Source organism: Sciurus carolinensis, chromosome 4 (assembly GCF_902686445.1).
Source record: "Sciurus carolinensis chromosome 4, mSciCar1.2, whole genome shotgun sequence".
NCBI lineage: Eukaryota > Metazoa > Chordata > Mammalia > Rodentia > Sciuridae > Sciurus > Sciurus carolinensis.
In genome coordinates this window covers 5,665,670-5,681,601 of record NC_062216.1, presented here as the reverse complement: position 1 = coordinate 5,681,601, position 15,932 = coordinate 5,665,670, and the positions used below count along the sequence as shown (strand labels likewise).

Sequence of the window (15,932 nt, the reverse complement as noted above, 5' to 3'; positions counted from 1 at the left end):
GATTTAAGAACCACTTCTTAGAGGTGACTAGCACTTTAGGATTCCAGGAGCCATATTTAGCTCACTACTTCTCCTTCCTGGTTTCCATTAGAATCACCTGTCTTGTTTTAAGAAGGATCCTCACACCAGACACTATCCCCAACATCAGTGCTCTCGGGGAGGAGGGAGAAGCACAGAGCTTTAATTAATCTTCCCTGCAGAACCACAGAGCTTTTCTTGACCCTAGTCAGAGGTGTTCCCAAAGGTAGAGAAGGAGATGGCTTGTCAATGACTTCTGGTCAGTGCTAACCAACATCAGTAAAGTTCCAAATCTGCTAACTTTTGCAACCACCCAGAGAGTATTTTGAAATCTCACTGCCCAGGCATTAAATAAAATACAAACTCACTCACAGAAAACTTTTCATTTTGGCTAGAATTTTAAAAATTCTTTATGTATGAGGGGGAAATACAGTGATATGTATTTAGCTGTGTAGCATGAATAAACTTGATTGCCATAATTGTCATTTTTTAGCCACCCAGGGGTTCAGAATGTGAGGCAAATAGAGAGTCCATATTTATTCAATAAATTTGTTGAAGAAAAATGATTCGTACAGGGTTTTGCCTAGTTAAGCAGTCACAATATGGATACTACCTCCAATACTGAGGAGAATATTATTAACATCAAAATAAAATATAAATACATGTTTATAATGACTTTTAAAAATTCCAGTGTTTAAGAAGAAGAAAACCTTGTCCAAAATATACTCCACTGACATCCTCCAGTGTCAAGGGGTCTGTTCTCAGGTCAGTGCTCTGCTGAAAAGATAGAGACCCCAGAGATCACCCAGAGATTCCTCAGATGAGTCACTTGGACAACAGGGATTATTTTAACCCTATACTTGCATTACGGCTCACTATTATAATGCATATCAACTCAGATCTTCCTAGATCTGATTTCATGTAAAATCCTTCACATGCTGGCTTACTAGGTGCCCATGTTAATGCCAATTCACTTTCACATGATTCACAGTGTCATTGTCTGTGTGTCTGTTTCAGCACTTTTGGTCTCAGCAGTTGCACCCATTCCACAGCTGGGGAGGTTCCTCTTCTCTAGGTGCAGCCTGTTCCCTGTGTCTTTGCCTCCTCGGCCCAAGAGTGCTCTCCTTGTCACATGCGCTTGGAGTATGAGTCTACCCTTCCATCATGCATCTCACTCCTAGTCACTGTCCTCAAAGGAGGAGGACACCTGAAGGTCTTCATAGAGGACACTCACAGGCACATGGGAGCCCTGTCCCTTGGCCTTCTCCAAGATGGTGTGGCGGGCGAGACCGGGGGCCCAGGGTTACACCACATGCATCTAAGATGGCGACTGGCAGAGAGCCAAAGGCGTGCTGAATGCGCCTTGAGAAAAACAGGAAGCGTTTACCATTGGCTGTATGATAATTAGTTCAGCCGCCTAGCGGGTGGACAGATATATCTTACATGTGTGCTTGAGCTCGGGATCGCTTGACCTTTAATAGGATTGGATGGACATATCTGGTTACAATTGCTTATGCATGAGACAGCTTATATATTGAGGGTGTTATCCGAATAAAGCGGAAGCTGCTTCATGAACCTCTGAAGTGTATGCTTCGTTTGTCCCGCTGGTCGGTGGCAAGCGGCAGATGGGAGGGTTCTTAGCAGGAAGGGTTGTCTTCTCAGGAGAATGGAAAGAGGGATCTGTGATGAACTGGGAGCTCCACCTGTCATTGTCCAATCTCCTGGAGACCATTCTGAGGGACTGTTTAGAACACAGATGGATGGTGGGGGATGGAATCCATGCAGGACTGCATGGAATTCAGGACCAGTCTCTTCCTTGGAGGTTGCAGGCCAATGCTGGGCGTCTTGGCTGGTATTGTCCTAATAACTCAGAATGACACTTTTGCTCCAAGTCCATGTGTACCTGGCAGAGGCACAGAGATTGGAGAGACCCCCAACCCAGGACTCTGAGTGTTCCCCTGGGGAGTCTGGTTGTGACTGAGTCTAGATTTCTTTCAGTCATTCTGGCAAGTCTCAGTGAGGACCTAGACATGTCCCTTTTCTGGGGCCCTTGTGCTCACTTTGGGGTCCTGGTTCTCTCTACATGCTACAAGCTGCAGACAGGTGGCTTGGACATAACAGGACACCTGTCTGGGGCTTGGGGGTTGAATACCTGGCCATGTCATGTCTTTTGGAGGCATGACATGCCTCCAAATCTTTAAAGGAGACTCCCTCTGGCTTTGGAACTGCTGTCTTCACATGAAGGGCCGGGTTCTGGCCAGAGTGCCTTCATGCTGGCTGACAGATGCCAGAGAAAACCACCTCCTTTCCTTTCCTGGGCCCTGGAACTGAACAGAAGACAAGTTTCAATGTTTGGACAAGAGGCACAGCAGTACAGATGGGTCTCACGTGGCTGATGTTGACAGGTGGTTGACTCAAGAGGACAGGGTCTAGGACAGATCTCTTTTGGGTTGTTTGAATTGGCATCAGCCTGCTTGGGGCTACAGGAAAAGACAGACACATAAAATACTCATTAGTACTTGCTCTACATCAAGTGAAAATAAAATCAGTCAAAGAAGATATGGAACATATAACTTGAAAGTTAACTGGAAGATAACAACAAGTAGTCATTTTAAATTCAAGGTAGAGTTCCAGGTCTGTGGTGATAAAATATGAATACATTAGATTATCAAATTGATACACTTCATGCCAAATTAGAAGAGAAAATCATTCTTTATATGTTATGTGGTTATTAGGCTTTAAAAGTCTCTTCCTTGCATTCTTGTATGGAGTATATTATGTTTTGGATGTGAGGTGTCCTCCAAAAGCTCACATGTGAGAAGACGCAGGAAAGTTCAGAGGAGGTTGGGTTGTAAAATTCTTAACCCAATCAGTGAATTAATCCCTGATAGGATTCGTTGAAGTGGTAGGGTGATACACATATTGATACACATATTTCCCTGAATGATGAAATAATCATGGCCGTGAGGACTGCTGTATGTAATGCTCTACACTCTATTTGAAAAGCACAAATATTTTCATTGTCACCTTTGAGGTCAAAGGAGGCAGTTTTCAAATAAGATGTCCCAAAGAAAATCTGTTTTCTTTCATACTTAGACTTGAAGCTCACGATCTGCATTTTTATTTGCTGACTTAACATTAGCATCCTGTTATTTAGCTAGTTTCTCATAAATACGAAATTAATGCATTGGAACTAGGAAAGAAGAGAGAAAATACTTAGGCTTGACATGTCCATGTGACACTTTAGGCCCCAAGAACTGACAAATTCAAAACACTGACACAATATCTTGCATCTTTTTCTGATCACCATGGAATGAAGTTAGGAATAAACAGCAAGAGAAACTCTGACATTTTGTTAAAATATGGAAACTGAATGCCTGACTTCTCAAGAAAGAGTTGGTTGTTCAAAAATGACATGGAGAGATCTGGGATGGAAAAATAGAAGAGGTTGCATTTCTGGTGACACCGTGGAGTGAAACCAAGAAAGCTGGCACCTTCTCCACAAGGTGGGTGAATAAAAAGAACGGGGGTACTTTACTGGAACCTAAAACTAGACATTCAAAGCAGACCAAGGACACAGGAGATTGGATATAATAAAATTTTTTAAAAGTTCCCAGTGGCATAGCCACTGCCACAACTGGGCTAGATGCTGCAGTCACAGAGGTCCCTCCATGAGCATGACAGAGGGATAAGATAATCAAAGGAACCAGCAGTTTTGGGAGGCCTGGGGACATGTCTGTGTATAGAGCATTTAGAGACCAAGGACATTGCAACAGGGACATTTTCCAACAAACCAGAAGGACACACTGCATGATATCTGAGTGTGGGGAAAGAAGCCACCATCTCTCCAGGTGGCATAAGGAGGACACGGGGGAGAACCATTTTGCAGCTGTGGCTCAGGGACTGGCAAACCTGAATTTGACCCCAAATACAGGCCCAAAAAACACACACTGCATGACACAGAGTGCACCTAAGTGACCAGAAGAAGATCAAATGCGGAGAGAGGTTTACACAAGAGATAACTGGTGTCCAAAATCCACCTGACTCTATTCCTCCCCCTCCAATCTGACTGCTTGCAGGACCAACTGGGAAAGACACATCTGGTCGGGAACTTGGAAGGTTGGGGGCAGGAGAAATTCTTTGGAGACCCAATGTAGACCAGGAAACTTAGAGTCTGCAGGTGATGTAGGGGACTAGAATTGACCCACCTACCCAATGAGTGGAAACCAGGGAAGTCTTGGGGTAAAGTCCTACAGCGTGGACTGGAAGTACTGGGTGCATGAGGTGTGCTGATTTTAAATCTCCAGACCAATTGCCATTCAGCAAAGAGCGTCCATCCTAACTAAGCCTAAACCCTGCCTCCAGGAATTCCACCTCTGGGATTTCCTTTCTCACTCCAGCAACAGAGAGTGGAGCATAATGCCCCAGAAGACCACACCTAAAACTGCAGAGAAGAGAAGCTGAGAATATATTGAACTAAAATGGAAATAATTCTTTAACTTTGCATCAAGATTTTTAAAAAATTCTTTTCACTGCTTAATTGTGACCTTAATACATTAATATATTAATACAGTTTATACATTTATTTGGTTTCCTATTTTTTTTTCTTCTCATCTCTAGCATTTTTGAAGCCAATTTTTTAACATGGATTAGTTTTTTGTGCACTAGGATATTTTATTAGTATATTTTACTTTTGTTTTTTATTATTTTATTTTTACTTTTAATTTTTAAAATTTTTGGTTTATGTATATATTTTCTCCTACCTATTTGTTTCTGTTGATTCTCTTTTCTTCTGCTAACAGCCAATCTTTATTGTTCTCTCTTTCACTCTTATTTAATCTTTTACTTATGCCTTCTCTCCTCCTCCCTCATAATCATCACATCCTATATCACTTCTGTTCCCTCCCTGTCCACCATTTGAAAATGTAAACACTTTTGCAAACTGCTATTTTTATTATTGGTGTAACTGATCATATCATTTCTGCTTTTTGTGATAATTAACATTGCAGACATCATAGTAGGAACTAATTGGATTAATGCTATAAATGTTTGCATTGGTTGTTGTTATTATTTGTCTCCTCGTAAATAGCAATGTACTAGAAAACTTTAGGGACATTATGAGTTCACAGGGTAAAAACTCTACTGCTTCAGACATAACTATTAGATGTGTAGATGTGCAAACAACATGAAAAAGCAAGGGAACAAACCACCCCAAGCAAACCAAGATACTACAATAATAGAATCCATTGATACCAAAGCAGAAGAAATGTCAGAGAAGAAGTTTAGAATGTACATAGTTAACCTTATCTGCAAAGTAAAGGATGACATAAGAGAGCAAACACAGGTAGCAAAGGATAACTTCAATAAACAGAGATTCTGGGGAAAAAAAAAAAAAATCCTTAAAATGAAGGAAACAATAAACCAAATTAAAAATTCAATAGAAAGCATCACCAACAGACTAGAAGACTTGGAAGAAAGAACTTTAGGCAATGAAGACAAAATACATAATCTTGAAAATAGAATTGACCATGGAGAGAGATAAGAAACCATGAATTATGGGATAACATGAAAAGACCAAATTTAAGGTTTGTTGGGATAGATGAAGGCATGGAGATACAAACCAAAGGAATGCACAAACTTTCAATGAAATAATATCAGAAAATCTCCCAAAACTAAAGAATGAAATGGAAAATGAAATATAAGAGGCTTAAGAACCCCAAATGTGCAAAATTACAACAGAGCCACATCAAGACACATTATAATGAAAATGCCTAAAATAGAGAATAAGGTTAAAATTGTAAAGGCCGTGAGAGGAAAATATCAGATTACATATGGGGGAAAACAATCCAAATCTTAGCTGATTTCTCAACCCAGACTTCAAAGCTATGAGTTCCTGGAATAGCATATACCAAAAATCTATGCTAATAAATGAGAAAATCTTGAGGAAATGGACAAATTTCTGGGCACACATGACCTTCCAAAATTGGCATCAGTATATATTTAAAAAAACAATATTGGAATTGAACCATTACAATTGAACCTTTGTAAAGATTCTCCCAAAAACATCCGTGACTTGATAGGATCATTGCTGAGTTTTAGCAGATTTTTAAAGAGATTCTAAAAACAATGCTTCTCAAATGCTCCCATGAATTGAAAGGGAGGGACTTGTTGAACATATTCTGTGGGGCCAGGGTTAACCTGTAAATTTACACAAACTGGTGAGGACACAAGACAAAAAGCAAAAGTAAACTAAGCACTCATATTCAGCACGAAGGAGGCAATCCTGTCATGGTTAGGAGCTTCCCTGGAACTGAAGACACCACATCCTAGACATAGAAAGATAAGGCTCCGGTGTTTCCTCTCATGTGTGGAAACTGAAGGAAAAAAGATGATCCAGAGGTAGAGGGGGGATGACTCAGGGACTGGGAAGGGAGCGTCTGGAGTGAGAGATGGTGATTGGAAAGAGAGGGGAGGGGAAATGGGTAGAAGGATGGATGAACAGGAGAAAACACTGACATGTGCATGGATGGGAATATCAGGCTGAATCCCATTAGTTTGTTCACATTTACACTTTTAAATTGCCCACAGTAAAACTGACCAGTTTCCATATGAACCTACCACCTACCAGTTTCCTCCACCTACCCATGGAACTCAGATGCTCTATGGTGGAGTATGTTTCCTCTGAAATGTGAGTCTTTCTGTGGTAACTAAAATGTTGAATGATATATATTATCTTTCTTGCAAACACACACTGCTTAAAATGCAGCAATGATCTGAAGAACACTTTGGAAAAGGAATCCCACCTGAGGTCCAGCTGTCATTCTCTGCCAGCAGGTTTTCAGGCAGGTGGCTACTGGACAAACAGCCCAGGAGCAGAGACAACTTCCTGGATGCCAGAGGAAAGGGAGGGAGGGACATTGGATACTGCCCTGTGCCCATGTAAGCCAATGCCTCACCTGATGCCACTCACCTAATCCCTGTGGAAATTCCTGTTAAAACATGACTCACACATTTGCATCACCTGACTCTAATCCATGTACCTGATTTGCAAGTCCTTGTGTCCTAGATAAATGCTACTTGCCTGGATGTCTGTGCCAATCTTTCTAAGCTATTACTTGGTTAGATGCAGGCTCACAAAATCAACACTTAAAATGGTTTTTAGGCATTTAGTAGATTATAAATGCAAGATGACAATAGATGATATTGATTTCTATGAATTTGGGTTGCAGTGGTCTGCAGGATTATTTTTATACCTCTATACTTAAAGATGCATTTGTTAAAATAAATGCCTTTGAACAATTCAAGTGTTTGTAAGAAACACATTATTGTGAGATGAATGGTATGATTTCAGTTTTGCCTTAAAATGTCCAGGTATTTCTCTTCCTCTCTGGAGTTTGGAATGAACAATTCATGACTTGAAAATGATGATTTTAGATACTGGGCAGTGGACTCCTCACAGGTACTTCATTTTCTAGAAGTTTTGTTAAATACTGAAATAGAGAGAGGAATAAATCATTGGTGTTATACTGAGAAATCATTTTGCAATTATTACTTTGGAATCCACCTCTGGCTTCATTTTGATTACATCAGTCAATACCTGGTCCTCACCCTCAGGGGAGAGACGGGGTCCATGCTTTCCTTCAGTGCCCACCACCAGCTGCAGACACTGGAGACTGTAATCCACAGTCATCCTTAGAAGTTAATCTCTACTTGTCATTTGGCAGACAAAATGCCCTAGAGGTAAATTCCTCAACAAGGGAAGTATCCTTTTGGACCTCAGCCTCTGTGATCCTTTGTTCTACAACCACTGGAGAGGAGGCGGGTTTCCAGTCGTGGTGAAGGAAAAAGCAAAAACCTGGGCAGGAATTAAGCTCTACAGGTGGGAGTCAGCTGGGGCTCTGTTGGCCAGCTGCCCCACCCTCCCGCCCCTGCTGCACGTGGACACCCCCACAGGACCCTGCACAAGCATGGCCTGCTCGGTGCTCAGGCTTCTGGATCACCACAGTCAGAAAACATCTGATCTCAGCCCAGGGGAGCCCTGAAGGGGCCGGGGAAGGCAGGAACCACACCTGTCCTCTGAGATGCTGCTGAAGGCTGGGGCAGCCGCTTCCTCATCCTCACTCTGTGTTCTCCAGGAACGTTCACTTGGGATGAGAGCTCAGGTCCCACGCCCTCTCTCCCTCCACTCAATCTCAGGCTCACCAGTCCCTCTTCCACAATGACTGCTTTTAAGAGTGGTGGGGACAGGGGGTGTTGTCCTATTCTCTTGCTAAGCATTCCCTGTGCTTCCAGGCTGTTGGTCTTCATAAACGCTGCTCCTTCTTGCCACTTGGGTCACATCTCAAGATGTCATCTTAGGCCTCTGATTTCACACAATCCAATGAGAATATTGAGGAGTAACTTGTCAGGCTGGGGGAGGCAGGAGGGAAATCTGCTTTCCAGTCCTCATTAGTGCCTGGAGTGCCATTCATTAAAGTATCACTATTTCTGAGTGAGTTCATCAACATAATATCTATTATTGATATGCATCATCAATCCTATTTGTTTTTCTGTCACGTTTTGGTTCTTATTATACAACATTGGATGGAGGCTCTCTGCACTGATAATGATCGATTCAATGGAGAGAATACACAGTACCCCTAAAAACGTAAGTATACAGAATTGTGTACATGATGTTGTGACCCATCCAAAGATCAAGCCTCTGAAATAGCCCAGGATCCCTCTGGAATTGGTAGTCTTTCAGGTTTGCAGCAGAAACCAGGGAATTTTACCCTATCCATTCCTGATCCTTTTGAAAAATGTAGAAGAATCCTGCTGGTGATAAAGCCAGAATTAAAGACAGGCAGTTAGTGTAGAATAGGTGATAAGGTCAGATGGAGAAAATGGAGGCTGATCTGGGTCCAAGAAGTTGGAAATGAGCCCTGGGAGACTGGAATGTTCATGTCTCCAGATCCCTTTGATACCACCCCTCCTGAAAAGGTTGTTAATGAAGCAGCTCCCGAGCAGACAGAGAGCTACTAATCAATGCCCTCTTGGCTGCAGCTTCCCTCCTGTCTGGCACTCCACCTTGGCCCTCCCAGTTCACCTACTCAATCCCACCCCAGTCATTCCACTGACATCTCCCAGTCACTATGCAGAATGGCACGGGAATGAACAAGATAAGAGAGAAGAAAGCAGGAGAACAAAGGAAACTTTTGTCTACAAAAGGGACAGGGCACTCTCACTTTCTGGGTTACCAGAATGCCATGGCCCCTTCTCCCTCCCAGGGTACATCTGTGTTACTAACTTGAAGTAAAACCTGCTTCACATGCCTGACTTAGCTCTTCTCTAATGTTCACACTTCAGCAGGCGGTATCAGTGCTAACATTGCATGTGCCAGCTCCAAGTCCACTTGGGCTCCTTCCAGGACAAACCTGTGTGACACCAAAGGTTTGAAATCAAATTGGGGTCACCCTAGTGCAACCTCAAGTCTTCCTACATGGCAATGAAATATCCTGAGATCCTGGTTCTTCCTGGGTGTTTGGTGCTATTCCTTTTTAGTCAAATGAACTCAGTGATGAGGAGCCACTCCATCCCACCTGGGATGGTTGGGGGAGGTTTCACTTACAGTCAGAGAACCTGGCATTTTCTAAGCCAAGTGAGGGGTATTGGGTCAACTTTGCTAACAAATTGGCACAGGGGGCTTTCTAGGTCAGCCTCAGCATTTAGAAATTCCCTATATCTGCTGTTGTCCACACAAACCTGGAAAGCTAGTGAAATCAGAGTTCCATCTGATCTTCTGAGCAATTTCAGAACTACCTGTCTCCCAGGAAAGCCCTGGTTCCTCTTGTGCCCGCTGGAGTTTCCCTAGTGTCCTCGGAACACAGAAGGAGAAGATCTAAAACTGCACTGGGTGGGAAAAGGAGTAGCAGAAGTCTAGACTGGGAGGGACCCAGAACAACCACATGACAGGAGAGCCAGATCCTGAGAGCTTCTAGGGCCTGGATTCACAGGAGATTCAGGTGTGACTTCCGAGTCCACATGGAGGAGCAGGGTGTGCCTGTAGTTTGAGTGGTCCTTCTTGGAAGCCCATAGGGCCCACTTTCTGCCTCAGTGACTAAGTACTTCTGGGGACCCTGTGGTAGGGAGGAGTTAGAAGTGTCTCTACCTCAGCACAGGGGTCTCCACAGTGCTCTGGACCAGCTTCAATCCCTGGCCCTGTTCCAAACCACTTTCTTCTGCTGACTGCTCTCTCTTTCCAGGACCCAGGGAAGTCCAGACATAGATTCACATAAAGAGAACCTGATCTGTGGAGGTCATCATCCTCAAATCTCCTGGCTGTCGCCACCCGCAGCAACAGTTGCGCGGATATTGTTACCGCCTGCAGCAACAATTGCGCAGATATTTATCGGAGGTGGACTGGAAACTGAGCTACTTCTACTATCTTTCTCTTTAGTGCACTGCTTTCTTGCTTGTTTGTTCCCTAGCTTATAGAGGAAGAGAGGTTTTAAGAGGAGAGAGAGAGAGAAAGGCTTTGCATAAGAGAGAAAGAGTCTTTGAGAGGAGAGAGAGAGGCTTTGCTTATTGGAGAGGCTACACATTCAGGGATCTATATCTTCTTAGAGTCCTGCATCCTGCAAACTAAAGGTGCGTGCTATCAGAGGAGCTTCTTCTGTGATCTGCCATCTGCCTTCTGCGATCTATCAGATGTGCTGCTTCTCTGTGCTTATCCAATTATCCGTGGTGTTTCCTATAGGTGTGTCTTATATACCTAAGGCAGCCAATCAGCTTAAGATTAAGTATCACAGTTGGAGCATGTGCCATGGTACCAATCAAGAAACAATGAGGAATATCTGTTGACCACTAGCACAAAGGAGACATTAACTAATTAGGCAAAGGTAGATCATGCCATGTTAACACTAACTATGCACCACCTCTTGGCTCAACGCCAGCCGCCATCTTAGGGTTACCCAAACATGTCTTCTGCACCTGGCCAGCAGGGCATGAAAGTCCCAGCAGGAGGTGTTTCCAGGCTCCTGGAGGACATAGAATTCTGATCTTCACCACGTCTCCTAGATTGGATCAGGCTTCCCTACTGCCCCAAGGGCACCTGGGACATTTCTCAGGTCCAGGCTTTCACAGAGCAGAACAATTCCACTGAGCCTCTGTTTCCAGCAAGTGTAGTTGCTTGGCTCAGAATCTGAAGGGAATCAGGGTAGGGCTGCTGGGGTTGGGGCAGGAGTGCCATCCACAACCTCTCCACATATCAAGTCAGTTGCTGGGCTGGAGTTTCCCTGGCCCAGTGGGTAGTGGCTCTTAATGGAAAGATGTCCCCCAATTCCAGGCCTGCACAAGCTGCTTGGGGGCACATGAGGCACTGTCACATTTTTTACAGGATTTGTTGCACAGGGGAAACATCCTTGAACCTCCCCCACAGGCAGAGGCCCTCATTGTTTACAGAGGGAAAATGGGAGCATTTAAAGAGGTGATTTTGCCCATGGTGCCGCCACAGGTTGGGGCCACCGGGAGCTGTGTGCATGCCAGCCCCTCGGGAAATCCTCCATCATCATGGTCAGTAGGTCACAAACTTTTCTTGTGTAGAAAAATGTGCAGAAAATATTCATGAAAAAATTAAATGATACACAAAATATGACAGCGTGAACAGGACGCCCAGTGATAGCCAGAGCAAGGGAGAGAAACTTGGCAGGCAGATAGGCCTAAGGACCCCTCCTCACGCTGCATTTGGCTTCTGCCTTTCTGCCACTGACCACAGATGGAGTGGACGGTTCCTGAACAGCACCTCCATTGGAGTCCGATGGTGTGCTCAGAACCCTGAGCCAATCCCGAAGTATCAACACCCTGACTGGGCAGGTGTGACTGGACTCAGACCACTAATTTCAAATCACCAGTCCGTACTCTTTATGGGTGACTAACTCCCCTCTCACATCCTCATACAAAGCCCTAGAAAGCAGCCATCTGTCAGCACCCTGCCCCTGCTTTCTTTCATTAGTTTCATGCATCCTCTTATTTTGCTTTCTTGCTCTGTGACCCTGGATCTCATTCTTCAAATTCACAAGATAAAGAGCCTAGAAATATTTTCATCTCTATTCTTTTACTGATCATCATAATCAATTTAAGAAAGTGCTGGAGAACTAGTCAAACCATTTGCATTGTCACCTTTTAGAGGACCAACGGAGGTAGAGAAATCCATTTCTAGTTTTGTTCCAGATCATTCCACTGAGGAATGAAATTTGACAGAAGGAACCACAGAATGAAAACCTTAGTACATTAATCTTGTTTAAATTATTTATGACCCTACATGAGTACTGGCATTTGGGTGGAGAAATCTGTACACACAATACATGAATATTGGAAGGGACGTTATCTTGAACATAATTGAAAATTCATTCTAACTGGTGTCACATGCCACCTTGATATTTCTTCCAAAGACAGACAGGCATATTCCCAAATGACTTCCTTTTTAATTCAAAACCATCATGGAAATGAGTCAGGAAAAACTTCCAACATGACTTGGTTCATTGAGAAAAGACATAATTGAAATGAATGTTTTTCTTAGGAAAGTGGTTCAAAATGGAAAAACACTTCTAATAAATGCAAACAGTACTACCTTTGAAATATTACCGATATGAAACTGTGCATGCCTCAAATGCTAATAGAATGTGCACACACCCAAATAACAGACAAGACTTTGTTCTGTATTCTTCATTTTCCATGTTTTATGAGACCCAATTCAAAAGTATTCCCAACACACCAACCGATCAGAACTACCAAAAATAATGGTTTGCTTTGACTAACTGGAGACCTCAGGATATTCCTGAACAATCCTGATAATTGAATAAGATTCTCTGCTCCTGGGATCCACAAATCAGAGAAAGGAGTCAACAAGTATCTCCCAGAAGGGAATCGACTACATCCAAAATCCTAATCCATTTAAGTGCTTAGAGGTGATTGGTGGATCTGACACTGAGTCAGTGGGTGTGGTGGAAAGGCTGAGCTATAAAAAGCCTGGAAACTTGGAGAAGACGGTCATTTGAAGACCAGCTCAGAAGAAGAAGCTTTCCTCCTCTTGAGATCCCAGCTGGGAAACCCTGTGGTCAGTGCTCTTGGGGACATGGAGGCAGCTTCACCCCACTGTGGAGGTAAGTCTCCATTTCAAGTTTTGGTAAAACCTAAATGTTCATCAAATGCAACTGATGCTAAAGTCCATTTGGGTTTTTATCTACCTGCAGAGTCACCATTGTCACCTTGCACTAATGCACACTTGAATAACGATTTGGCTTCTGTGGGGACACAGCTGGCTCCTAGGGAGAAACTATCTCTGAGCTAGCAGAGACCTTCTGGGGCTAGTGCTGGGCTGAAGAACATGGGAAACACTTGCTACGTGAATGCCACTCTGCAGTGTCTGACATACACCCCTCCTCTGGCCAACTACATGCTGTCCCACGAGCCCTCCCAAACCTGTCCTCCTCACAGGGTCTGCATGCTTTGTGTGATGCAAGATCACATGACACGGGCTCTCCACCACCCTGGGGATGTCATTCGGCCCCTGCCTGCATTGGCTGCTGGCTTCCACACATGGCAGCAGGAGGATGCCCACGAATTTCTGCTGTTTACCCTGGACGCCCTGCAGAAAGCATGTCTGCGTGGGCACAAGCAGCCAGGGGCTGGCTCCCAGGATATCACCCTCATGCACCAAATATTTGGAGGGTGCTGGAGATTGCAAATCAAGTATCTCTGCTGCCACAGCCTTTCAGACACTTTTGACCCCTACCTGGACATCAACCCAGACATCCTGGCAGCTCAGAGTATGCAGCAAACCTTGGAGCAGTTGGTGAAGCCTGAATGGCTAGAGGGGGGAAATGCCTATCATTGTGGTGTTTGTCTGAAGAAGATGCCAGCCTGCAAGACCTTGAGCCTGCAGACTGCCTCAAAGTTTCTCATGCTTGTACTGAAACGGTTCTTAGTGCTCACAGGTGACAAAATTGCTAAGCAGGTGCTGTATCCTGAGTGTCTTGACATGCAGCCATACATGGCTCAGCAGAGCAGTGGCCATCTGGCCTATGCCCTCTATGCCGTGCTGGTCCATGCTGGGGTGAGCTGTCACAGTGGACATTACTATTGCTACATAAAAGCTGGGAATGGCCAGTGGTATAAAATGGACGATGCTAAGGTAGTGGCCTGTGACATTACTTGTGTCCTGAGTCAGTGTGCATATATCCTCTTTTATGTCCAGAAGAGTGAACTTGAACCTGACAGTGGGAGCCTGTCACTAGGCAGGGAACCAAGAGCTCTTGGGCCTGAAGACACAGTCTTGGGAGCTGCCCAAGGAGAGCTCCAGGGAGACTCCTGTAGCCACGTAGAGGAGTCAGAGGAGCCCCTGGGGGGCACAGCCACCAGACAACTCACCTTAGATCTGTGGAAGTTCCTCCAAGAACAGAAACAACCAAAGTCTGACTCCAACCCCAGGAAAGTAGAATTCACTCTGCCTCCCAATGAAGTCACCACTCACCAGTCAAAACACAGAGGAGGGCAGAGAATTTACGATAACCAGGAAATATATGGGCCCAACAAGGCTACCAAGAGCACAGTCTGTGAGGAGTCTGTGAACACTTGTGTTGGAGGAAGGGCCAGAGCCACCAAGAGGAAGAACAAGCAGGGCAAGAGGTTGTGGTGGTGTTCTAGCAATCCAGTACGAGGATGAGACCAGGTGGGTGCACACACACACACACACACACACACACACACACACAGGCACAGAGAACCCCTAAAATACTTGAGATGGGTACACTCTGTCTAGATCCTCCTCAGAATTTTCCGCATGAACTTAGGGGCCAGAATTCTAAATTTCAGATGTTAGAGGTGCAACTATAATTCATATCCAGGTCTTCGGAATTATACTGGGACCCCTGAGTTCCCTGCAAAGCTAATGATGGTCTTGAAGGCCAAACCATGGTGACATGCCCACCTACACAGCTCCAAATATTCTGCCAGGAGCCCCTGGGCTTCCCCAGCCTCGGTGGCCCCCACTGCTGGTCATGCCTTCTGGCTTCCACTCTTCTCTCCTCTGACTCCAGCCCCCCATGGGACCCTTTCTCCATGAACAGGTATCTCTGAAAGATATGTAGGAGCAGAGCTGCCAGGACACTCTGGGTCTGATAGGTGAGAGTAGAACACAAACGTAGATAAAAATAGCTTAGAGTTTTTCAAACCTATGATAATTTTTAGAAAGTTCTGAGAATCAAGACAAACCAGTGAAAATTGCAACATTTGTACAATTAATGTGTTCATTAAATTATTTGATATGAGACACACTTGTTTCAAAGGCATTTGAATTTTTAAATTCTCTCACGTTTGAAATAGAGGGAATGAAAAGTAAATTTCAAAAGGAACTTATATGCAAACTGTAATTGTGACTCCTTTATCTAGTTTCAGTTGAGATATGATAATTCTTTGTACCTACAATGTACTAGCAATGTTTTGATACTTGTACATATTATGAAGTCTACTACCTCCAATGTTTATCATTTCATGTTGGTGAGAATATTCAAACACCCTCTTCTTTCTATTTTAAAACAAGGCAACATGATCACTGTGGAACTGGAGGACATTGTGCTGTATCGCGTTCCCTCTGCCCGCAGAGAGAGACACGACAAACGTCTGAAACTTTGGAAGTTTATTGTGCACAGTCTTCCTTTCTTTCCCTCTTTTCTATCCCCTTCTCTCTTTTCTTTCTCTCGCTCTCTTTCCCTCTGCTTAACTCTCGCCTGCTCCGGTCGCTCCGCTTCTCCCGCTCGACTCACGCCTGCTTCGCTCGCACTCTTCTTCCTCGCTTCTACTCCTACTCTCAGCTTCTCTCTACTCCCCCACCCATCAAGCTTATATACACTTCAACCAATCAGGGGAGAGCACACGAG

The 15,932-nt window shown here is 44.2% G+C and overlaps 2 protein-coding genes across 2 annotated transcripts; one reads left to right on the top strand and one right to left on the bottom strand.

Moving 5' to 3' along the window:
• Positions 1 to 1,195: 1,195 nt before the first annotated feature.
• Positions 1,196 to 1,816, bottom strand: LOC124982240 (protein FAM90A1-like; the record flags this gene model as incomplete). Its single annotated transcript, XM_047548544.1, has 2 exons — positions 1,196 to 1,279; positions 1,598 to 1,816. Coding segments are annotated over 2 exons (303 nt in total), but the record flags the coding sequence as incomplete, so codon positions are not given.
• Positions 1,817 to 13,129: 11,313 nt separating this feature from the next.
• Positions 13,130 to 14,719, top strand: LOC124982239 (ubiquitin carboxyl-terminal hydrolase 17-like protein 6). Its single transcript, XM_047548543.1, is given in 1 exon segment — positions 13,130 to 14,719. A coding segment is annotated over 1 exon segment (1,590 nt).
• The last annotated feature ends 1,213 nt before the right edge of the window (positions 14,720 to 15,932 follow it).